General features: G+C 39.5%; 1 protein-coding gene across 3 annotated transcripts in view; it reads left to right on the plus strand.

The window, feature by feature from the left end:
- The first annotated feature begins 512 nt into the window (after window positions 1-512).
- Window positions 513-25,688, plus strand: part of mdga1 (MAM domain containing glycosylphosphatidylinositol anchor 1) — a 217,687-nt gene continuing 192,511 nt past the window's right edge. For 2 of the 3 annotated variants that reach the window (XM_080299800.1, XM_080299801.1), the window contains exons 1-2: window positions 513-579; window positions 22,867-22,956. In XM_080299800.1, the coding sequence (XP_080155926.1) occupies window positions 561-579; window positions 22,867-22,956 (109 nt within the window). In that variant the 5' untranslated portion in view covers window positions 513-560. Of the gene's footprint in view, window positions 580-20,949; window positions 21,729-22,866; window positions 22,957-25,688 lie in introns of those variants that run through there. The other variant, XM_026171878.2, reaches the window with a different exon arrangement.

A 25,688-nucleotide genomic window follows, 5' to 3' on the forward strand; every position in this document is an offset into this window, starting at 1 on the left:
AGGTAAGAAATAAAAGACAAAGGTTAGTCAAAAATCAAAGTAATGAAGTGGTATGAATACATAAGTAAACTAAATGTGCGCACTTACAAATAGAACAAATGTATCCAAACCAATCAATAAAGTGATTGGAAACCAAAGTGTGTTACTGTGTTCAAATGAAGAAATGAAAATATAAGAGTTACTGACTTTAGAGTGTGGCCACGGGTTTGGCCATCACACCTACCGATGCAATGCATGCCAGAAGACTCTAAATCTTACGTTTCGATTATGACAGGAGGCATTTATAAAGTGCTTAATTAAATCGTAGTTTTTTAAGTGAAATTTCAGCCCAATGGTAAACTCTTCTACTCTTCTTAAAGTTACAGTGTGGAAAATATTCACCACTAGATGTCAGTAGATTGCAGATTGCAGGAAACTGAGTTCTAAGTGCAGGTTACAATGCTAAATTGAGTTACATCGTGAAGGCAATGTAAGCTAACTATCAATTGTTATTTTTTGCTGTTTGTGTACAAAGGCAGATTCTGTAAACCGGCAGGCTGTGGAGTGGACAGGAGAAGAAGATGTGGCAGGCTGTCTTTGGTAAGAAGCTCATTTGTCTGATCTGAACTAGTGTCTGATAAGATAGTCAAGGTTGTTGACATCACTCTGGTTCCTGCCCTAGACTGCAAACCACAGGAAAACACCACATATCTATCTGCTGTCTGTTGTCACTGCTCAAATATTCCTAGCACAATTTTCTTTCCTTCTTTATTTTACATTTTTGTTTGATAAGTTTATGTATTTGTTTATTTACAAATCTTAATAGTGTTCACAAAGAGAACAACATTAAAGTGCTGTTTCTGGTTGGTGCTTAGATCTGTAATTATTAGTAAAATGATTGTTCACTGTTTCAATAAACACTGAACAAATGCTCTGATCAAATTTTGATTCTTATATAAAAGTAGTAATACTGCAGTAAATTTTGTAAAAACAGATTTTTACTGTAGTAAAAGTACAAATGTTTTCCATTATATACTTCAAACACATCTTTAATCATTAAATTGTACACCACAGCTGGAGCTAATTCACTGTAGCTAAATCACACTTATGAGTTGATTTATATTTTATATGAAGCTAATTCTGCTAAATAGGATTAGAGTAAAATTGAGTTCATTGTGAAATACTTGCCTTTGCATAGTTAACTTTTTAATGAATAAGCCAAAAAGCACTATAAAAGAGTGACCTGTGCTGCAGTACACATCAGTAACTTGCTGTGAGGTGTTGTCTCTTTCCTTCATATTTTTGTTCTTTTGTAAAGGAGAGCTCTTCTCCAATGATATAACACTGGCATGATCCTTCATATTAAGTCCGAATCTACAGGCATAAATTTAAATGTCCGTTCATGGAAAGTGGATGCTTACAAGTTCTCTTCCTCTCTGCCTTTAGCATGCTATGTATGTGGCTGCTTTCTGTATATGGGGGGAAATTAGCTGCAAACCTGCTGTTTGACTGTAACTTTAACAAACTTCAAAACAATTTTTCAGCCCACAGTGAGAGCTTTTTTAACAAGTGGTGACATAAACTGGTAGTTCTGATCATGTTTGTTGGTTGATCAGTATGTGTCTGTCCAATATGTTTACCAGTGTAGCATGCACATAGAACAACCAAGAGAGGGCAAGCTCCGTGTTCAGTCAGGTTTTCTTATTACTCGTGGTTGTTGTCAGTATTCATACTGCCACACTGGAAGTTGCTTTACTTGAAAATGCAACAAGGTTATGATACCAACCTGCAGTTACCATCTACTGGATTGTTTTCCGATGAAGGAAAGTCTCTGTGTAGCAGTAGTCAATATCACGGATTGTAAAACGCACAGAGTAATGGATGTGCAAAAATAAAGGATGCTCACAGTAATCATTATTTAGGCCAATGAGTTAGTAAAATGTAAGATAAAACCTGAAAAATACTCTTGAGTATGGTACATGCTTCGGTGTATTAATGCACTAAGGATGCATTCATCTTGAAAAGTGCTGACAAATCCATGCTTACAGCCACTGAAATCATTTGACCTTCACTACAATAAATTGTGTAATTCATGACTGAATAAAAGATATAGTAACATGATTATTTTGGAGCGCATACAAGATTTATATACATATAGCATGAAATAAACAGTCATGCATTGCAATTTGTCACTTTTAATTAGTTGTCAAACTTTATATGAAGGCAGCTTCACCTAAAATTAATCTGGCAAAATCCATGTGTGTAGTGTTCAGTTGATACAAGCAACTTTCCTTTGGGACCTTCGCCTGATAACTTTCATCTCTTTATTTAGTTTTTGTCTGCATCTAATTGTTAATCCAGATGAACTGAAAGTAACAGTGCATGTTAGCAGCACAAGAGAAGGAGAAGAGCAAAATAGTAAGTTTACTGGGGTTAAAGCAGTTCTCAGACTTTTTCAGTTATGCCTCACTTCACATTTTCTTCCAATCACAAACAATAAAAAAAGCATCAAAGTTTTGGGGTTTTTTTTAAACCAAAAAAGATCAACATGATAGCATCAGCAAACTCCTGGTTTTCTATAAATAAATCATACTCATTCAACTCAGTATCACTTTTTATTTTTCCCCTGAGGTTCCACACCCCACCTACAGTTGCTCAATGCCCAACCAACAGACGCTATCACACAGTTTCAGAACTGCTGTCTGTTTTTTATTGTAAAAAATATATTAAAAATTAAAGTTGTTGGTGGTGACTGTTTGTCAGGTGAGGATAATAAGCCTTCGACTAAATTCATATCTCTGGCAGGTCTAGTGAATAAATTCGTATAAGTCAAAATGTTCCAGTTTTGATTCTACAATAACGGCAACAACGGTGATTCAACCATGCTAATTTCAAAAGTAGATGTTACATACTATTACAAATATCCACAGTAGGTATAATATTAAGAACGTGATAGCAATTTGTCATACCCATCTCACACACAGTTGGAATCTTATGCAAGTTGCAAGTACCTAACACTTTTGCTCATGCTGTACACCTCTGCTCAGCTATTTTTAAGCTTGAGGTAAGAGGTAAAGAGGAACACACACCCACACACATACATACATACAAATATACATGTCATTACTGTATGTCCTGGTGGTGTGGATCAGTGAAACAATGTCTCATTCACTCTTGGCATACAGCTTGATGTCATCCATGTAGAGGAGGTGGCTGACAACTGCTCCGTTCCGTAGTCGGTATCCGTAGCCAATCTCGTTAATGATAAGGGTGTTCAGGCCTATGCAGAACAGCAGTGGGGACAAAGCATGGAGGAGGCAGGAGGCGTATCGAGGCCAGGTTTGAGAACAACACAAACCCAAGGCAGGTCTGGGAGGGCATCAGGGCTATCACGGACTACAAAAGAAGAACACCATCACCCTCAGCCGACAGTTCTACTCTGGCTGAGGATCTAAATCTCTTTTATGCCCGTTTTGACAGGGAGAACACCGACCCTGTCCTGTCCCCTCTCCCCTCAACCGACCCTGCTCCGGTCCTGAGCACTCATGAGCTGAGGCGTGTGTTCCGGAGCATTAACACCAGGAAGGCGGCCGGGCTGGATGGAGTGCTGGGCCGGGTGCTAAAAGACTGTGCTGCGGACCTGGCGGACGTCTTCACCTCTATATATAACACCTCGTTGTCCTGTTCACTGGTACCATCCTGTTTCAAAGCAGCAACCATCGTTCCCATCCCAAAACAGTCAAATGTCACATGTCTGAACGATTTCAGACCTGTGGCACTCACCCCCATTCCCGCCAAATGCCTGGAGAGACTGGTCATTAAACACATCAGAGCTGCTTTTCCACCATCCCTGGACTCGCACCAGTTTGCATACAGGGAGAACCGGTCAACCGAGGATGCGATCGCCACAGTGCTGCACACATTACTGAAGCACTTGGAACACAGGAACACCTATGCACGGCTCCTCTTTGTAGACTACAGCTCGGCTTTTAATACCATCCGGCCATACAAACTCCGTCCCAAACTCCACCAACTGGGACTTAACTCCTCTCCGTGCAACTGGATTGTGGACTTCCTCACTAACCGTAGACAGAGTGTCAGAGTGGGTAAGAACACCTCTTCCACCCTTGTGGTCAACACCGGTGCCCCTCAGGGGTGTGTTCTGAGCCCTCTGCTATACACTCTCTTCACCCATGACTGTATTTCCTCCTGCGCGTCCAATCTCATTGTTAAGTTTGCAGATGACACTACAGTGCTCGGACTTATATCCAACAATGATGAGACAAACTATAGGACAGAGGTGCAACAACTAGAGTCATGGTGCCACGACAATAACTTGGTCTTAAACACCAAAAAGACCAAGGAGATCATTGTAGATTTCCGGAAGAGGGGTCATAACAACCATCTGCCTCTCTTCATTGGCAGTGAGGCGGTGGAGAGGGTGAGCAGTTTTAAATTCTTGGGGGTAACTGTGACCGAGGACCTGTCCTGGGGCAACCATATCACCTCAGTTGTACGGAAGGCCCAACAGCGCCTCTACTACCTGAGGAGACTGCTGAGCGCACACATTCCCAGATCTCTGATGTTGAACTTCTACAACTGTGCCATCAGCAGCGTTCTGACGTATGGATTTCTAGTGTGGTTCCCCAGCTGCACCAAGGCCGAGCAGCAAGCACTCCAGTGGGTGGTGAAAGAAGCTGGCAGAATTATTGGAACAAGTCTGCCAGAGATCAGTAATATCTTCCCCACTCGCTGTCTGAGGAGGGTGCACAGTATCCTGCGGGACCAACATCACCCTGCGCGCCACCTTTTCCATCTGCTGCCCTCAGGGAGAAGGTACAGGTCTATACAGGCCAGAACATCCAGACTGGCCAACAGCCTGTATCCACAGGCTGTGAGGCTCCTGAACTCTCTGCCCCCCTCTCACGGACAATAACCATATCCAACTTCTTAATAGCAATGAACTGGTCTGCATTGGTGCATCATATCTTTATTCTCTTCCCCCTCCTGCCCCCCCCCCCCCTCTTTCTTAAATAGATAACTACCATATCTGATATCATATCTCACAGTACAATAATATTGAATGGGTTGCATTGTTGTATTTTGTCATGTTTCTCAGGTCTTTGTCTGAATTTCTACGAACATTATTGCTAAGGATTGTCTTATTGCATTGGAGTCACACTGGGTTAAATATGTACACTTGGGTTTTAAGGGGTATTTATTATTTTCTTCTTTTTTTTTGGGTTGTATGGAAGCCCCAAACGCAATTTCATTGTTCTTGACAATGACAATAAATAAATAAATACTAAATAAATACTAAATACTAAGCATCTCCTTGGTAGATCCCGCACATGATGGTGACGTGTGCTGTAGGCTTGAAGTTGGCCTCTAGTGTTGTTTGTCACGTCCCTCTTGAGTTTCTGATGAAAGCTCTTAGGGTCCTGCTGATCTTCTATAGTTCTAGGCATTCCAGGATCCAGGTGTGGGGCATCGAGTCATGGGCCTTCTTGTAGTCTATCCAGGCAATGCAGAGGTTGGTCAGCCTAGTCTTGCGGTCTAGGTCGACTGCTCGGTCTATCAGTAGTAGTAGTAGTAGTGTAGTAGCCCATTCTTTTCTTAGCTCCACTCATGTATTGAGCCTCGTGTGTGTTCATCTTAGCTGCTATGATGCCTGACAGGAGCTTCCATGTGGTACTGAGGCAGGTTATTGGCTTGTAGTTGGATGGGACCGGTCCCTTCTGGGGGTCGTTGAGGACTGTCCATCCTATGGTTAGCCATTCCGGGTGTCTCTCATCGACTAGCAGCTGGTTCATCTGTGCTGCCAGACGTTTGTGGAGTGCAGTCAGCTTCTTTAGCCAGTAGGCGTCTAATTCTGGAGACTCTTCCTTGGATGTCCTATGTAATTAAAGGGGACAAGGGACTTCTTCCAGGAGAATAACATCACTCTTTTGGACCATCCTGCATGTTCCCCTGATCTAAATCCAATTGAGAACCTTTTATTGATGGATGGCAAGGGAAATTTACAAAAATGGACAACTATCCGCCCTTCGTGCGGCTGTCTTCACCACTTGGAGAAATGTTCCTACTCTCATCATGAAAACTCCTGCATCAAGCATGCCGCAACAATTTTTTTGAAGTGATCAACAATAACGGTGGAGCTACTCATTACTGAGTTCATGTTCAGAACTTTGATTTCTGTTTTGGGGGGTTTTACAGGGTTTTTTTGGAGGTGTGGTCCTAAACTTTTGATCAGGTGTAAAACAGTATGTTTCAATTTAAGTGTTGTTTTCAATAGATTGCATGCTCAAATGTTTTTTGTCTCACACCTATTTCTTCTTGTTGCATGTTGAAGCTCTACTTCAGCCATGCAAAATATAATTTTTTGCCATATATATATATCGCTCCCCTGCGACCCTGAATTATATAAGCAGAAGAGAATAAATAAATGAATAGATGTTGATTCTTGACCCAGATGGCATTTGAAAAAGAATTGAAATTTAATGACGGGTTTAACTTACCTCTGTCCCAGCAAAACACAAAACAAAACAACATTTCAGACAATTAGAACTGCCAATTGACTCGATTTATGGCCAGACTTAAAAAAAAAAATAAGTTCTTCAGCAGCAAATACAGACTTGGAAAATAATAAAATATTTGATTCTCCAGTTGTTAGTTTGAAGCAATTTGATCAGGCAAATTACCTTCTTATAATAAAACCTCAAATTTGGAAAGAGTCAAGGAGAGAGTAAAGAGAGAGGGAGAAAGAAGACATTAGAGCTGGTCTTATACCACAGTTGCAGTAATGATAATGTTTGCCGGTGGCCAAACACACAGAGAGCGCTGTGTGTTAGCAGCAAAGAGAGGATAATAGCACAGAGAATTATTAGACAGATCCAAGCAGTCTGCTTTGAGTCAATTCTTTAGTCTTATTACACACTACAGGGGGTGGAGGATGAGGGGAAAGGGAGATTTGAACAAGTAATAATGCATTACACGCATTAAAGGGTGACAGTAATTACTTATACCACTCAAAGTGAGGCATTAAGACAGCAAAACACAAGCTGTGCACTCACTTTCATCCTTTCTCCTGATTATTTTTTTCCTTTTCCGCCTCTCTCCTTTCCTCCCTCTCCACTCTCATCTTCTCTAATGCTTTCTTTTACCCCTCCTCTCCTGCCATCCTCCTTTTCCTCTCCTCACTCTCTCCTCATCGTGTTTCACTGTGTCTTTTCTCTCTTCTTTATCAGGGCATTGGTGGCTGCCTGGGTAATGAGGATCAGTGTTGTTTTAAACATGAAATGGTGAGGGAGCCCGGTGGGGCAGAATCAATAAGAGCCATTACCTCTCCTCTCTAATGATGCAGCCACCCCCTCCTCTCTGCGCTGTGCACACCACCCCTTGTCTCAGCCCATTTCTACTAGCTATCCAATATCGGATGGGAGGAGGTTATGAATTATCGAATCCCAAGGGCAATGTGCCTCGCCGCCAATTACCCAGTGAAAAATGACCCTTTCTTGGACGTATGTGCATGTGTGTTTTGCACACAGATGTGTGGGTATTGGATGGGTGGAGAGTTTGACATGGACCGGCTAGTGTCGCACAGTTGTGGACAGATATACCCACACTCCATGTCTCTGTCCCTATACACGCACACACATTTGTAAATTGTGACTAATGACAACATTTTTTTTTCCTTTTTTTTTTTTGGTGACTATGTTAGTGAAACATGCAAGCCATCAGCTTTAGGGGACTACAGAATTTCTGTTGTTTCCACACACAAATGAAAGCCTCTTTTGCTTGGGATAATCTGCATAGAGCAGAACAGCTTTAAAAGACAATATATCAAATCAAATCAAATCACTTTTATTGTCACATCACATGTGCAGGTACATTGGTACAGTACATGTGAGTGAAATTCTTGTGTGTGAGCTTCACAAGCAACAGAGTTGTGCAAAATACAACAACGTAAACAAGCAAAATACAAGAATGGCTAAATCTGAAACTAATAAATATATGTACAATATATAATAGTATATGCATTTCTGGATGTGTATACTAAATATTTTTCTACGTGTGTGTGTGTGTGTGTGTACACATATTTTACAAATTAAATAGAGTAAACAATAAAATAAAATATATAAAAATATACAGAGTTGAGACATGTGCAAAACAGTGGCATTACTGTACAGTATGGAGTGCATAATGTTGAAGTTGAAGTTCCAGTAGTGAAGCTGAGGTGTCTATAAAGTGTTCAGCAGTCTGATGGCCTGGTGGAAGAAGCTGCCTCTCAGTCTGCTGGTTCGGGACCGGATGCTGCAGAACCTCCTTCCTGATGGAAGTAGTCTGAACAGTTTATGGCTGGGGTGACTGGAGTCCTTGATGATCCTCCCTGCTTTCCTCAGGCACCGCTTCCTGTAGATGTCTTGGAGGGAGGGAAGCTCACCTCCAATTATCCGTTCAGAGCACCGCACTACTCGCTGGAGAGCTTTGCAGTTGTAGGCGGTGCTGTTGCCATACCAGGTGGTGATGCATCCAGTGAGGATGCTCTCAATGGCACAGTGATAGAAGGTCCTGAGGATGCGGGGGCTCATGCCAAATCTTTTCAGTCTCCTGAGAAAGAAGAGGCGCTGCTGCGCCTTCTTCACTGTTTTGTTTGTGTGTACTGACCACGTAAGATCCTCAGCCAGATGTACGCCAAGGAACCGGAAGCTGCTCACTCTCTCCACAGCAGCGCCGTTGATGGTGATGGGGGTGTGTACTTCTCTGCACCTCCGAAAGTCCACTATCAACTCCTTTGTCTTTGCGACGTTGAGGGTGAGATGGTTGTCTTGACACCAGTGGGTCAGGGCGCTGACCTCCTCCCTGTAGGCCGTCTCATCACCATTGGTGATAAGACCCACCACTGTAGTGTCGTCCGCAAACTTCACAATGATGTTGGAGTTGTTAGTGGCTGTGCAGTCGTAGGTGTAGAGTGAGTACAGGAGAGGGCTCAGTACACACCCCTGTATATACCAAAGCAAGAAAGCATACGTCTGCCACTGGTCCACTTTTCTATGGTGCTGTTGCCATTTTTTTTCTTTATTTCGCTACTTGGTGTGTATTTAAATGAACATTTAACGAAAAAGACTTCTGAAATTGCAAGACAGGCATGCAGCCTGAGAAAACAAAATAAGATACAAGCGACATGGACGAGGAACTGCAAAGTAATGATAAGACTAAATGGCAATCCCGAAGAAGCGAAAGTTGTGATGATAAAAGAACTCAAAGACTTAGAGCAATATAAATAATCAGGAATCTGCTATGGAATCTATTGGAAAAGTGACGATTGGATAATGAACAATGGGTATGGAAAGTGTTTCTGGCCTTATGGCTCAAAAACAATGGAAACAACAAAAACAAAAACACATAAATGACAAGTTTGGACACAGATTATAGGTTTCCATTCAGAGATATTGAAGAGGAAGACTTTGATTATGAAAAGGACTGTCAAGGTGGTTATTTTGCCACACACACTGAGAAAACGAACTTCAAAACGTTTAACTATGCAGAGCACAACATGCATGACCCTGAAAGTAACATTGACCCAGATACCCACTTCTACAATAACACCAATAATACTTGTGAGTACTATACAGATGACCAATTCAATGTGAATATTAAAATGGCAAATGCATTGTCGGTCATACATTTCAATAGTAGAAGCCTGTATAAAAAATTTTCTAAAATTACAGAATGTTTAAGTAAGTTAAAAAAGTTTAATATAATTGCAATATCAGAAACATGGCTCGATAATGAGAAAGTTAGTGAAATGGGACTGGAAGGATACGAATTATTTACAATGAACAGGGTGAATAAAAAAGGAGGCGGTGTTGCTTTATATGTACTGTAGATAAAGTTTTGAAATGTAGTCTGATTGAATGTATGTCAAGCACCATAGATAACGTATTGGAATGTGTCACTATTGAAATTCATGTTGAAAAAGCTAACAATATAATTATAAGTTGCATCTATAGGACACCAGGTTCATGCCTTGAGATATTCAATGAAAAACTTGCTGCTATGTTTAGCAACCTAAATGATAAAAAAGTGCAAATAATTTGTGGTGATTTTAATATAGATTTGCTAAACCCAAATGGACATCAGAAAACAACAGATTTCATAAATACAATGTATAGTAACTCCCTTTTCCCTGTAATTATAAAACCAAGTAGAATAACAATTGATACAGCTACATTGATAGATAATATATTCACAAATAAAATTGACCATGAAATAGTAGGTGGACTTCTTATAACTGATATAAGCGATCATCTTCCTGTTTTTGCAATTTTTCAAAATTATTTTGGGATTAAAACGAAACAAAAGAATCAAATATTTGATATGATACGACATAGAACAACAAGAGCCATTGCTGCCCTCCAGGTGGACTTAAAGGAACACAATTGGAACGAGGTTTTTGCAAATGAAGATTCAAATAGTGCATATGATGCATTCTTATCAACTGTAATTTCACTATATGAAAAACATTGTCCTTTAATGAAGATCACTAGAAAGCATCACAGATCAAATAAGCCATGGATCACAAAGGGGATAGAAGATGCATGTAAAAAGAAAAATAATCTATATAAGAGATTCATAAAACAGAGGACAAAAGATGCTGAAATAAAGTACAAGTTATATAAAAATAGATTAGTAAATATTATAAGAACAAGTAAGAAAGAATATTACCACAAATTATTGGAGCAAAGTAGAAGTAACACACAAGAAACATGGAGGATATTAAACAGTATAATCAAAAAGGGCTCAAAAAATAAGAATTATCCAGATTATTTTAAAAAAGATAAAGATATTGTGTTTGATAAAACTAAAGACATTGCAAATGAATTTAATGATTTCTTTGTAAATGTTGGCTTTAATTTAGCAAAAGAAATTCCAGAGTCAAGAAATAATAACGACCTAAATAAACATATTACTCAGAATGTGTCCTCCATGTTTATTGGTGCTATAACTCATAGAGAAATAATTAACATTGTGAAGACATTTAAAAATAAAAAGTCCACTGACTGTTTTGATATTGACATGATATTAGTTAAAAGTATTATAGAATATATAGTGCAACCTTTCGCATACATTTGTAATCTGTCCTTTCAAACTGGTGTTTCCCAGAGGGATAGCATACAAGTGGATGAAAAGTTACCTGGATGAAAGATATCAATATGTCGAATTCAATAATGTAAAATCTAAGCAGTTGAAGGTAACTTGTGGTGTTCCTCAGGGCTCTGTGCTGGGCCCTAAATTATTTATATTATATATAAATGACATATGTAGCATTTCCAAACTGTTAAATGGTGTATTGTTTGCTGATGATACCACTCTGTACTGCTCAGATAAAAACCTAGAACAGCTTCTGACTACAGCAGAAAAGGAGTTAAATATATTAAAAAACTGGTTTGATGTAAATAAGTTATCATTAAATGTAAAGAAAACTAAATTGATTATTTTTGGCACTAGACAAGTGAAAAATGTATCTAAAATAAGGGTTAATGGAATTGAAATTGAAAGAGTGTACGAAAATAAATTTCTTGGAGTGATAATTGATGATAAGCTGAGTTGGAAGTCTCATATAAACCATGTGAAAACAAAAATGTCAAAAACCATTGCTATTCTCTATAAAACAAAGCATGTCCTGAACAAAAAATCATTATACACACTTTATTGTTCTCTGTTGCTTCCATATATGACTTACTGTCTGGAGATATGTGTTAATGCATATAAAACGAACACTCTTTATTTTCAAGTTACAAAAAAGAGCTATAAGAATTATAAACCAATCAAACTATATAGAACCAACTAACATTTTGTTTATTAATCTGAATACCCTGAAATTTTATGATTTAGTTGACTATAAAATGGCACAGATAATGTATAAAGCACAAAATAACTTGCTTTGCCCCAGTACTCAGAAGCTGTTCAAAGTCAGAGAGAGTCAATATGACTTAAGGGGAACAGATTTCTTAAAAATAAAAAACAAGATGAGGACAAATATAAAGCAGAGATGTGTTTCTATTAGTTAACCTGTGGAATAGTTATGACAGTGATTTAAAAAGGTGTAGTTCATTTTCCTTGTTTAAAAATATGTTTAAAAATAGAGTATTAGAAAAATATATAAATCAAGAATGAAAAGAGCAAAAAAAAACCAAAAAAAAAACCCTCTTGATTCTTTTGCTTTGATGTAGTTACTTATCTAAGGTGGAAAGTTTTTTTTCTTGTTTGTTTGTTTGTTTGTTTAGTTTTTGCTTTGTTTTATTATTTTCTTCAAGCCCTGTGTACAGGAGCTGCATGCAAAAAGATATTTTGTGAAAAGGGTTGGCGTAATAAGCAAATGCTTCAGCCAATACCTTTTGATTAGCCTTGTCTCATGCTTTCTTGCTTTGTGGTAGATCTTTGTTCTGTCTTCACTGAGATATTTGAATGCTAATCAATAAAAAAAATAATAAAAAAAAATCAACTTGGAAATAGATTTTCTTAAACATTGTTGAGGAGAGATAGCCTATCTAACAAATGGCTCTCAAGGCAAGATGAAAGGATATGAACTGTTTTTCTTTTCTTTGTTCTTATGCATTCAATTTATGAGGACAATGAGCCCATTATATAAAGTTACATCCACCTCTAAATTAAATAAATGGAGAATAACAAGTATACATAATGAGCCTCTTTACAGCTAGCTGGCTTCAACCTGCTCTCAGTGGCTAAAAGAGCAACACGATAGGTAAAAGATGACGAATGGTTAAGAATGGCTTGATGCCTTTGCGACGTTTTTCCTAAATGTGTTGGAATTGAATAGATACAACATAATGAAAATTAAAAACACACATATATAAATCTGTGGAGAAACACAGTGAATTCAGGTGAATCAGCACAAGAGTGGTGCTTAATACAAGTGAGCAGTTACCAGCTATGTTACATTAATGAAACTGCTGAGCAGGTCCCGTTGTTTCTGTTGTATTAAGATCAAAAGTGAAAAATATCTAAGTGATTCTGAAAGAGGGCTTAATGTATCATTGAAGCATGGATGGTTGGAGCTTCAGTCACAAATACTGAGCAGCTGGCGAGTGTTCCAATAGGATATTTGCAACTAAATCAATAGACATAAGTAGAAAAAGAAAAGAAAAAAAGTCTTTACAGTTAGAAATTGTGGTTCTCGCTGCACATTTGATGACCTTGATGCTTGTGCATTAGTGTGATATGAAACAGAAGAATGACTCTTCCACAGGTGAATGAAAAAGTCAGTGCTCCATATATAAAGATGAAGTCCCATTTGTGACATCAGCACTGCTGGTCTACGAAGAACTGGGAGAAGGTGGCATGGAGGCATGTTTTGGATCCACTTGTCACCTTAAAGGAGAGGGTCACTGCAAATCAATACAGATTTATTCCGAGTGATCAGCTTTATTCAAGGATGAAAAATTTCCAGCCTGATGGGAGTGCTTTCTCTAGGATAAAATGCTCCCATTAACAGGACACAAAGGGTCACTAAATGCCTTGATGAGTATGAAAATGAGGTGACTCACATGCTATGACCTTCCCAGTCACTGGATCACAATAATTTGCTATGAGTGATTTTGGATGCATGTGTTAAACAGTACCCTCCAGCACCACATCTCATACAAGAATGATGTTCCCAGTACTTGCTCCACTAGACTTGCAGAGACTAGTAGAATCAGTGCCGAGAGTAACTGATGCTGTTCTACGCTAGTAACACATCGAGAGCAACACTCACGTATTCTTCTTAAACAGACACTTTTACATATACAGAATATTTTTGCTGTTGCAGAACAATCAATAGAGAAAAAGAATGAAGTGAGCAAAAAGGTAGAACATACAGGGAGTGCAGAATTATTAGGCAAATGAGTATTTTGTCCACATCATCCTCTTCATGCATGTTGTCTTACTCCAAGCTGTATAGGCTCGAAAGCCTACTACCAATTAAGCATATTAGGTGATGTGCATCTCTGTACTGAGAAGGGGTGTGGTCTAATGACATCAACACCCTATATCAGATGTGCATAATTATTAGGCAACGTCCTTTCCTTTGGCAAAATGGGTCAAAAGGACTTGACAGGCTCAGAAAAGTCAAAAATAGTGAGATATCTTGCAGAGGGATGCAGCAGTCTCAAAATTGCAAAGCTTCTGAAGCGTGATCATCGAACAATCAAGCGTTTCATTCAAAATAGTCAACAGGGTCGCAAGAAGCGTGTGGAAAAACCAAGGCGCCAAATAACTGCCCATGAACTGAGAAAAGTCAAGTGTGCAGCTGCCAAGATGCCACTTGCCACCAGTTTGGCCATATTTCAGAGCTGCAACATCACTGGAGTGCCCAAAAGCACAAGGTGTGCAATACTCAGAGACATGGCCAAGGTAAGAAAGGCTGAAAGACAACCACCACTGAACAAGACACACAAGCTGAAACGTCAAGACTGGGCCAAGAATTATCTCAAGACTGATTTTTCTAAGGTTTTATGGACTGATGAAATGAGAGTGAGTCTTGATGGGCCAGATGGATGGGCCCGTGGCTGGATTGGTAATGGGCAGAGAGCTCCAGTCCGACTCAGACGCCAGCAAGGTGGAGGTGGAGTACTGGTTTGGGCTGGTATCATCAAAGATGAGCTTGTGGGGCCTTTTCGGGTTGAGGATGGATTCAAGCTCAACTCCCAGTCCTACTGCCAGTTTCTGGAAGACACCTTCTTCAAGCAGTGGTACAGGAAGAAGTCTGCATCCTTCAAGAAAAACATGATTTTCATGCAGGACAATGCTCCATCACACGCGTCCAAGTACTCCACAGCGTGGCTGGCAAGAAAGGGTATAAAAGAAGAAAAACTAATGACATGGCCTCCTTGTTCACCTGATCTGAACCCCATTGAGAACCTGTGGTCCATCATCAAATGTGAGATTTACAAGGAGGGAAAACAGTACACCTCTCTGAACAGTGTCTGGGAGGCTGTGGTTGCTGCTGCACGCAATGTTGATGGTGAACAGATCAAAACACTGACAGAATCCATGGATGGCAGGCTTTTGAGTGTCCTTGCAAAGAAAGGTGGCTATATTGGTCGCTGATTTGTTTTTGTTTTGTTTTTGAATGTCAGAAATGTATATTTGTGAATGTGGAGATGTTATATTGGTTAGGTGCGTCCGACTCCCATGCAGCGGCGCTGCAGACCACGCCCCGCCACACACATTAACCAGGTAAAATATATATTTAGGCAGAATTTTGCAAAAAACTTTTTTTTTTTTTTTTTTTTAGCAGCATAGTGCTTTTTTCCCAATAATTTTTTAAAAGTCAGGTCAAGGCTCCAAAAGCCCAAAGGCGATATGAGGGTGGCGGCTCACAGCAGTTTTTGTTTGCTACATGGATCATTTTAGTTCAGCTGGGTGTCTTCCCTTTTGTTATATTTCTTTTAAGAGTTCAAAATGTGTTAATTACATAAATAAAATGTAATTTTCTCTTTAGCACTTCATGGATTTCATAAGCAACACACCTTAGTTGTTCTGTGGATTCTTTTAAAAAGCAGTTAAAAACTTTTCTTTTCAAACAAGCCTTTTGTTGATCTACGTATTTTATATTCTTTACATTATTTACATTTGATCTTTTACATTGTGTATAATGTCTATTGATTGTATTGTTTATTTTAATCTTTGTGTACAGCGCTTTGTGACTGCCTGTCTGTGAAAAGCGCTTAATAAATAAACTTTATTTACTTACTTACCAAAGCATAAAGGTAAAAAAATTAATATATACAGCGTTATCTTCATTTTAGATTTCAAAAAGTATTTGCGGCTCCCAGTGTTTTCTTTTGCGTGGAAACCAGGTCCAAATGGCTCTTTGGGTGTTAAAGGTTGCTGACCCCTGCTCTACAGGATATGTTTAGTCAATTTTATCTTTTGACATTCAGCTTTTTATGAAAATGAAAATTAGTTATATAAAGAATATGAGCTTAAACTTTGAAATGAGCATTTAAATAAAAATATTGCATGGTTCACCTTTTTCTATTGCTATAAAAAGGTTAATATAAGTTTATTTACTTAATTTCTTGACCTGGGAAAGCTTTCACATTATCTTTTTGCTTGTTGCCCATCTGTACTATGAACCACTGTTGAATATACGCTGCTACATCTGGCTGAATTCAAGCACAAAAAGTAGCTCTGTCCTCTTAAGAATTCATCCAGCTGCTTTTGTCTGCAGTCACATCATCAATAAACTGCAGTGACCCAGTGCCACTGGAAGCTACGCATGCCCATGCATCTACTGAGTTTTAAAGATGATGTAGTATGCTTCAGACCATGAGCCCTTCTAAGTTTTCTCCACACGTTTTTCTTCCTGTCATTCTGGTACAGCTTGACCTTAGTTTCACTGTTCTGAAGCTCTCTTCCCCCCCTTTTTTTTGCAAAGTCTTCTCCAGCCTTTCCATTTTTGGGACTGTGGAATGTTTTTCACCGTCACCAAAAGGTTTTCTCAATATATTGTATTTTGTTTATTTGGCTCTTCCCAACTTTCCCACTTTCTCACTAATAGATTTCTTTGTTGATGTGGCTTAAGGATGACCTTTTACCGGCTATTATGGCACTTGATGTACTTATTTATTTTACTCTTTTGGTGTACAGTGCTTTGTGACCGTTTGCCTGTGCTTAATAAATAAACTTTACTTATTTACCTGCTTGCATTAAATGCTCCTTTTACCGAATATCACAGATTTACAGTAACAGGTTTCCAATGCAAATACCACAGCTGAAATTACATCAAGACCTTTTAAATGTTCCTTTGTGAAAAAATAATGAAGAAATGGTCTATGTTTATCAATTGATAATAGTGAAAGAGTTCAAAAAATGGCTGTAATTCTGTAATTATTATATGAACATTGTGATTCAAGTTGTCCAATTGAAGTTAAGACTTAAAGCCCATATTAATATATATAAACAAATATTTTTGGTGAAATTCAAAAACACAATTCTTTGCATTGACCTAAACATATACTGTTAAAAAAATATACTTAGAAATATTTATATATAATGTCTGAAGTCTGAATGTCTTTCCTCTCTATACGATGTGTTGCATTGTCAAGTTGAGATGCCTGTTATCACATCTCAGTTTAACAGAGTGATATTGCTTTTCTTTTCTCTATTGTGTCTGGCACATGCACGCGCACACACAGACTCACACACACACACACTGAACACACAATTAAATTATCACTGGCCTCAAGTGTATCTTTTCTGTCCATTTAGCTGTTTCTGTGTGGGGAAAGTGCTTGGCGCTGATATACAGTACTTTGAGCTCTGATTGAATTACACTGATGGGAACATCAATTACAGAGCATGATACCAGAAAAATTTTAACCAGGCACCTCAGATCACATTACAGTCTGTGGTGTTCGGATGTGGTACCAAAATAAAAGCTTTGGCAGACAGTAGGCTACATTTTAAGGCACCAACGGGGATTTTATTCATCTTGAGATGTTACCAGTTGTAGTTCTGTTCACAAAAAGAACAGTGTGTGAGCCTTTTACTTCTTTCAAAGGTCCACTGAGAGTTTTTGCAATGAATGTGTTTATTTATGCTTATTTATTTATTTTCCTTTTTTTTTTTAAACAGAAGCACAGAATTGCTATGTCTCGTTTTAAATGAAGAATTGTGACCTCAGTATTCTGCAAGGTCTGGATTTTGTGTGCTGTACCTACATATTTAAAGCATTACAGAAAGCAAGGTATTTTGTTATTAAAAAAGAAAGGCTTTGGTGCACTTAGAAAACCGTGGGAGCTGGGAAATTGCAGCTTGCAAACAGCTTCCATTTTTCCAGAATTTTTACTCAACTGCATTTCGGTGTGCATGTTGTTCATTTAGCTTTGAAGTATTCACCCCCCATTACTGAAAAACTAGACTGGAATTTAAAGGTTGTAATATATGCTTTTGCATGATTCTTGATTAACGCCATAGAGCTCAGGTTATCACTACCTTAGTTTTTTTTTATTATATAATTTTTGATTGGAGAGTACAGCCATAATTTTGCCTTTGAATGCAAGTAACAAAACTGTAGGAATTGTACCTGTTGTGAACGCGTGGTAGCATTTTGTTGTTGTCTGAGTTAATGTCTTTGTTGGTTCACTCACCACCTGCAATGATTTCATAACCCTTCCTTCTCGGACAAAAACAAGTAAATGAAAAATGTGGTGGGACAAATGTGTGCATGTGCATATGTTTATTTTGAGAGGACCTAGTTGCAAAGGACAAAAAACAAGGAGTCATAAAATCATCCGTTTTTAAGTGAATACATGTTTTAGACAAAATAAGGTTATCTTTATGTAAGAGTTATGAATGGTTAATACAAGTGGTAGCTGCGGCTGAGCATCAAGTTAATCAAGGTTAGTTAGCAGGTAGGTAAATAGTGTTTGTGCTCAACCTAATTCAGCAGAAAATGTCAATGTAAAGTCCTCTAAAATCATGGAAAACTTACTCTGTGTGTGTGTGTGTGTGTGTGTGTGTGTGTGTGTATGTGTGTGTGTGTGTGTGTGTGTGTGTGTGTGTGTGTGTGTGGCTCCCACCCAAGGTTGTTCCTACAACATGTTGTCTTTTGAGATTCATTGCCTTAAGCAGCAATGATGCGCTCTCAGCAAGACATGCCAAGACTGTTGGCTCCAACCCAACATGAGGGGCAAAAACGAAGGGAAGGAAGGAAAGAGACACATACTTGCGCCAGAACCCATGATTTTGTTTGCTCTGATTAAAAGTTTCATTTGAATTGAGAGTGCAAAGTAATTACTGAGTGTCTTGATTCTGTTTAGGAATGTCAGATGAAAACCCCCAAATGTTCACTGCTCACTGTTGCCCAGAAATGATTGAAGAGTACAAATGTTACTGCCATATTTGGCAGAAAACAATTTACGTTAAAAGTTTGTTTTTCTCACAACTTTGTTCCCAGTGATCAGTATTATAATTATGCTAGAAAAAAAACCCTAATCGGTTTACTCAAACTATATTCCAAATATGTTTTTGTGCTGCCAAAATCAACTATATTTAAGACTTACAGTCTATAGAAAAACACTTGAAAGCCTGAAGAAGTTAAATAAAACAAACAAACAAAAACATTTTAGTGTTTCCTCCACTGTACAAATGCAATGTCTGTGAATTTTCAATTACATTTCACACTGTGATGTGGGAGTAATCAACACTGTCCATCTCAGAAGAAAAAGAGACTTTGTGAATAAGCCATTCAAAGTATAGTAACAAAGATAACTGATGTTTTAAGGCCTTTCACTCTGAGCCTTCACTCATTAGATAAAAGGAGATTTGACTGAAGCGCTGCTGGTTTTGCAACAATGTGGACTCCTAAGTTAAATGAAAAACAAGGACTTGACAAACAATGTGCCTTTGAGAAAAGCATATCATCCACAGCTGTGTTTGTGGACTAGCTGGACAAAACCACAAACTACTAGCATAACATATTGTTTTACACCCTGTGTACACTTACTGATAACTGCATGAAAATTATTCACTAGCAGATGCAACTAAATAGGGAATAATAAAGATGCTTAGAAAATTGAGTGAAAAAATCACGCAACAAATAGCTATGTTTATATTTCATGACAGAAATACAATAGGTGAATAAATTACGTTTTTAAAAACAATAAGATGCAATAAAGATAGACGAAATATTGGAATACAAACAGAGTCTCAGTATTTCTATTTTGTGTGAGAGAGGTAAATGGTCTGTGAGAGAAAAATGTTGCACTGTATCCAAAGATAATTCCAAAAATGATTAACAACTGCTTTGTATTTAATGACATTCACCATAAACTTAACAACCTAAGCAATATTCTCAAACTGCTAAATCTTTCCCATTAAGCAGACTAAAGAAGATATTAAGAAAACAGTTATACAACATAAAGCCTCAAGGTTAAAGTGTGAATTTATTTCTCTGTCACACGCAAAATTATTAGAATAAACGAAGCTAGTCACATTATAAATGACTCAGAAAAATGGAAACTGGATGCCTTAATATATTTCTACCAGGAACTATATCGCGTTATGCATTTAAGCTCACACGCAGTTCCCTCTAAACCTAATAACTACGCTTTTCTTGTCTTCGTGTAAGGTGCAGTTTCATGTTCCTTCCTTTTCTTTTCATCACCCACTCTTCCTGATTAATCACCAAAAGGTAAACCCACCCACCACCCACATTTTGTGTGAAACAGTTTATTTTTTAAATGAGAAGAAATTGCAACGTTGTTGCTTTGTTGCATAAATACAGTTACAGAAATTAGATGGCTGTTGCTTTGCTTTCGTGACGAATTGCCGCCTCTACTCTGTGTGTTCGATATTTTAAGTGTCTATTTTATTCAATCCAGGTGGAGACAGATGCGCTGCTTGGTGATAAGCCAACATTGTTCGTGGGAAGGCCAGAAATTGCCTTCAAGAGCCCTTAACACGTGTTGTTTTCGGACCCCACGCACACACACAGACACGGGCACAAGCACAACTGACGCTCATGCCACACGTGCACGTTCAAACAGTGGCGATGAGCTGAAACGCCCTCCAGTGGCTTCACTGAGAACCCACAAGACCGAGAGAGAGAGAGAGAGAGAGATGGGCACTGTAAATCTGTGTGTGAGAGAGACACCATGTGCGTGCTTAGGCGAGTTGGGGGGGCGGGGATAACAATGGGTCTGTTTATGCTGTCATAAATAATTGGTCCATGCAGAGGGATGGCTGTTTTCGGGGTTCCTCCATTATGCTAAAAGAAAAAATAACTTTCTGGGCGCCCTTCAGCTGTAATTGGCATCGACGATTGCGTGTACCAGCAGTGGACGAACTCCAGGAAAGAGTCGACAAGAGAAAAACAGGAAAACACGCGCGTTCCCCTGCTGTTAAAAACACCCTGTTGCTACCAAAGGGTTGAAAACCTATTCCAAAGCGAGTGAGAGACTGGGAGTGGGAGAGGGGAGCAGTGGCGTTCTTTTGACAACCTGTTCAGTGTGGAAGCTGTGAGGCTTGAGAGCATCTATGTGTAAGCCTCTGTCCTCCCTCCCCTTCTTCTCTCCATCCCTCTCGCTCTCCCTTTCTCTCTCACACACAGACAGGGGCGGTCGTTCTCAGTCTGCGCACATATTCCACTTGGCCAGCATCACTTGGAGTCCACAGACACAGCGCTGATTGAACTAGCGGAGGGAAGCTCATTTTCAGAGCGCATGATTGCGTTAAAGGGGCTTCATAGACTTTCATCGGCCAGAAGCAAAGAGGGAGAGAAAGTAAAGGCGTTTCAACCACGCCTTTTAGAGTAAATAATCCACAAAAAGGCAGTCCGAGTGTATAGGATTTCCCCCAAGTAGCCTTGCCTGAGTTTTTCAAAGGAACAGAGGTTTTATTTTCATTTTTGAGAAGAGGGACTCTGAGGAACCGAGCTGTGCGATGTTCTGTCGACTACTTCTCCGTGCGTAAAATAAAAGTTTAACACCCCGAAGAGATTCTTTCAGAGATCTGGGAGCTCGAAAAAGTCCACATTTCCACTCTGGGAATTTTAGCTAAAGCTCTTACTGGACGCGCAGTGGTGGAGGATATAAAACTTTTCTGCTGTTTCTGTGGTGAAACACTAAGCGAGGTTGGTCTAACGGAGAGCGAAGGAATCCTCGTTACTGAGCCGTGAGAAGGGCGCGTAGTACTGGGTAGCGGACTGACCCAAAGGACGGCACCTCGGAGACAAGGTAGAGATGGCACACTGTCCCCAACGCTGAACTGGCAATACTTGAACAAAATATATGTCAGATTGGCATCATTTATCTATTCCCTTCACATTATGTCTGTCTCATTTTTAAAGAATGTTTTATAGACTGTTTGTCAGCGCTTAATTGACGCTGGAAGTATTTTCAAATGTACCCAACATTATCAAAGTCGATCATTAGTTACACGCGCTCAGATTTTGGGATTGCTAAATTATTTGCAATATAGGCAATGCGTGCCCGTCAAAGCATTAATGCCAGGGATTCACTTGCTTATATCGCAGAAAGAAACTTTGATTACAGCGCGCTTTATAATGCGAACGGTGAATGCAGTCCTCTCACAAACGTGCGTTCTAGACGTCGGAGGAAACCCCAGTGTTCGGGAAAAAGAGTCAGCTAAGAGGGTCCATTATTCCCTCACTCAGCTGGATTTCATTCCTTGTCTTCAGGTGTCCTACAGGTTTTGAATCACCAGTGTGCAACAAGAAAACAGCTTTCCATTAATACATACACATGCATGATAAAAATGAATCGGAATAAATCAGAATAAATTACGTAACACGTGCATATTTCTGCTATCACCGTCGACCTGACAGAGTAGGAACAACTGTACTGATCTGAAGGAATATGTGCGGGTCTCGGGGTCTAAAGTAGTCTCCGCGACCCCACTTGTTGTTGCAAATCCTCCATGAATACTGCAGTGTAAACCTTATTGTGCTCCCGACTACACCTGCCCGCCGCTGTGCCTCAGTGAGGGGTGGACAGAGGAAGTTTAGTCACGCTAAACAGCAGACATCTACAATCCTGTCAATCTCCAATTCTTCATCACACTGGACTGCTTGTAAGCTTTCTATAATCCACGATTGATTGAATTACCTGCCCTTTAAGTTGAATGAAGCGAGGTTCGCTGCGCGGTGGGAACTAAATTGCTCTGTAATATTATTTTCACGGCTTATGGGGTTGCAGGGGACATAGTTGAACACTAAAACAAAGCAATTTAAAGTATCTTTCCCCTCCTTTTTGATTACAATCACTCAGTTGTCGTTTCTTCCATCCTCCATAGTTACGTTTGCAGGCTGTTCCATTCCGTGCCTCTGTTTTCACCCTTGTCTTTTTCTCTCAGGTTATGACGGACCTGAGCTGAACATGGGGCTTTTTTGGATATTGTTATTGTCTCGTGTTTATGCTCTTGCCTGGGGCCAAGGAGTTTACGGTAAGGGCATTATATTTACTTATGTATTCCTGTTATTACATCAATACATGCTTTATTATGCTGACTGAGTGAGCTTGCTAGCAACGAGCGTAATTGAAGGCTTGTCATGAGCTCCAAATTGCTCTTGTTTCAGCAAGGCCTTGCAATAACTGGTCTTAACACTCCTGAGAAAAGCCTGAGGGAGATGGACAACAAATTATCTTAAAAGGGAGAGTTCACTTCTTGGAAGTCAAAAGAGGAAAGCTGGGAAAACATCCAACCCTGTAGTGGAAGGGAAACCCAGCTACTGTAAATCCAATTTAATTCCATTTTTAGGCTGAAAAAAATAAAATCGTCATGGTCAAACGCATGTGTTATACAAAGTCTAAATTAGGTTGGTGATTTATTACACAAAGTGAGATTAAAGTTGTCCAAGGCTTATGATTAAAAATGAAAAAAAGGGCAAAGTTTGGCTTGAATTAAGTTAACACTTTGTCCCATACATACTGAATCAGCTCCACACAGAGGCACCCGCACTCTGAACGACAGCGAGAAAGACGAGAGAGCAGCACAGGCAGAGTTAGAGCGCTCTGATATACGGTCCGTCTTTGTCAGGCAGGTTAAACAGGACAATCGCTCTATGCTTTTTAGGATAAAGCTGAGATTTGTCACCTCTTGCGACTGCAGTTTACTGTATTACAGAAGCTCAGTTGCTTCAGCAACAGGCGCCTGGCCAGTTATGCATCCTCCTGTCCCTTCGGGCAAGAAAAACACACAAACCGATCTGTCAGCTTTGATACTTTGATTTTGACATTTGAAGGCATGTGGCAGCCATTGAAAACAGGGTCTGTTTAGTCATTGTAGCACAGAGTGCTGTTGTCATAAGCAATCCCGCAGCCTGCCTTCACACTGAGAAATGCTGACAATCTGTCATTTGCTGAAGCATATAGGCCTGTATAAAAGTCCTTCCTAATCAGACTCGTACTGCTCCAATACTTCGCACTGCGGCTGTCATGTCAGCATCTGTGTAAACTATATCCAAATTACACGGACAATTCTCAGATTTATTGTATCCACTGTAACGTTTCAACTGGAACCACTAGTTGAGAGACTGCATTGACTTTAAAATAAAATACTTGAGATTTTTGCTTTCAAAATCTGTATTTTGTCAGCCCTCAGCTCTTGTAAGAGCCTATAAATGTACAATAATGGCGATGGATTGAAATCACCAGAAGTGTGCAGAAGTTATTTTTTTTCTCAGATTTTCTCTCATCTGTGCACTTATTAGTTCCATTACAAACAGTTTTCCGAGTTCATGTTTTAAACGCAGGTGTACGCCTTACCTTGGGATTGTTATTAGCATGCTATTATGTTCTAAAAGATCAAATTTGTGGATGCTGCAGATGTTTTTCTAACAAAATGGTTCAAAAAGATACTCAGAACTTGAGGTGTGCTTTCATTGCTGGCTGCCATTTTTTTTAAAAATTGAACATTTGTCTCCCTGTGAAGGTACTTCTGTTCTACTTACACGGTCCCGTTAAAGGCTCACATCTCAAAATCACCCTTGTGCATTCTTGTTCTCATCTATTTTGTTTCATAGCTGTTTAAAACAGTCTTGCGTTCTCTTCAGGGTGATGTACTGGGTCTGATGAAACATCTGAGCCTCATGGGCTCTGTCACAAATATGCAGTGGGTCGAAGCAGATATGCAGTCACTGGCAGGCGTGGAGGCTCCAGCGCTGTTTAGTTTGGTTGTTTTTTTTTTTTATCAGAGTCTTCCTTCCCAGTTTTATAGAATATGTGTCTTTTGTGCAAGAGTAGCCTTTTAGGCACCGCTGCGGGAAGAAAAGGCCCACAGCTTTCTTGGGAATTGTACTGGCCACTATTCAGACACCCAGCAATCCCGGTGGATTGTGTGTTGGTGTTGCTTAGCTGAGCGTATCTGTGTTCATGTAGGAAAATCACCGTCGCTAAAAAGAGTCATTCAGAAAACGCAAATGGTTTCACAATTTACACAATTGCAGTAAATAGCACAAGTAGGGGTGATCAGGAAGAGTGCCAACGAGTTTGGCATGCTGTATATGCAGATATGCATAAAATGGTTTCTGTCACTTTGGAATTGTTTAGCACTTGCTCTAGCAGACAGATGCGACTCACCGTCCGTCGGGAGCCAAACGGTGAAAGCGTGCCTGATTGATGTCAGTGCTTTGGATGGCTGTGAGGTTCATTTACTGTAGCCTTCTCTGGGGTGTTTTTGGATGTGTGCGTTTTTATCAGCTCACGCTTGTGAATCTGTGTATGCAGGTGTTTGTGCTCGTGTATGCGAGTGTGTGAAGAGTGTGATCCTGTGAACTTCTGGGTGTGTTGGTGTGCGCAAGTGTGAGAGGGATATGCTTGTGCAGAAGACACACTCAATCCCACTGCAACAGTTTGCTGGCTCAGCAGGGACTTTAGGATCAGTCACTGTTTTTCTTGCAGCAGTGTAGTATTGATTGGACTTCTGTGAGGTCTGTCAAAAAGCTTGTAACACCTGTCCGTCAAATTGGAATTGGACAGACAAGTACACCAATAAAATGTGATTGTGTATTTAATAGCAAAAAGAAAAAGCCTCACACCATATGTTTTGTCACAGCTAAGCAAGCTTTGTTATGCAAGTTTAATCAGATCATTTATAGTACGTCTTTTTTTTAATTTATCAAACATTCTCCTTCTCTCCTCTGTTTTTTCTTGGGGGATAAGCCTTTTATATGCATT

This window comes from Astatotilapia calliptera, chromosome 1, assembly GCF_964374335.1.
Source record: "Astatotilapia calliptera chromosome 1, fAstCal68.1, whole genome shotgun sequence".
Classification (NCBI taxonomy): domain Eukaryota; kingdom Metazoa; phylum Chordata; class Actinopteri; order Cichliformes; family Cichlidae; genus Astatotilapia; species Astatotilapia calliptera.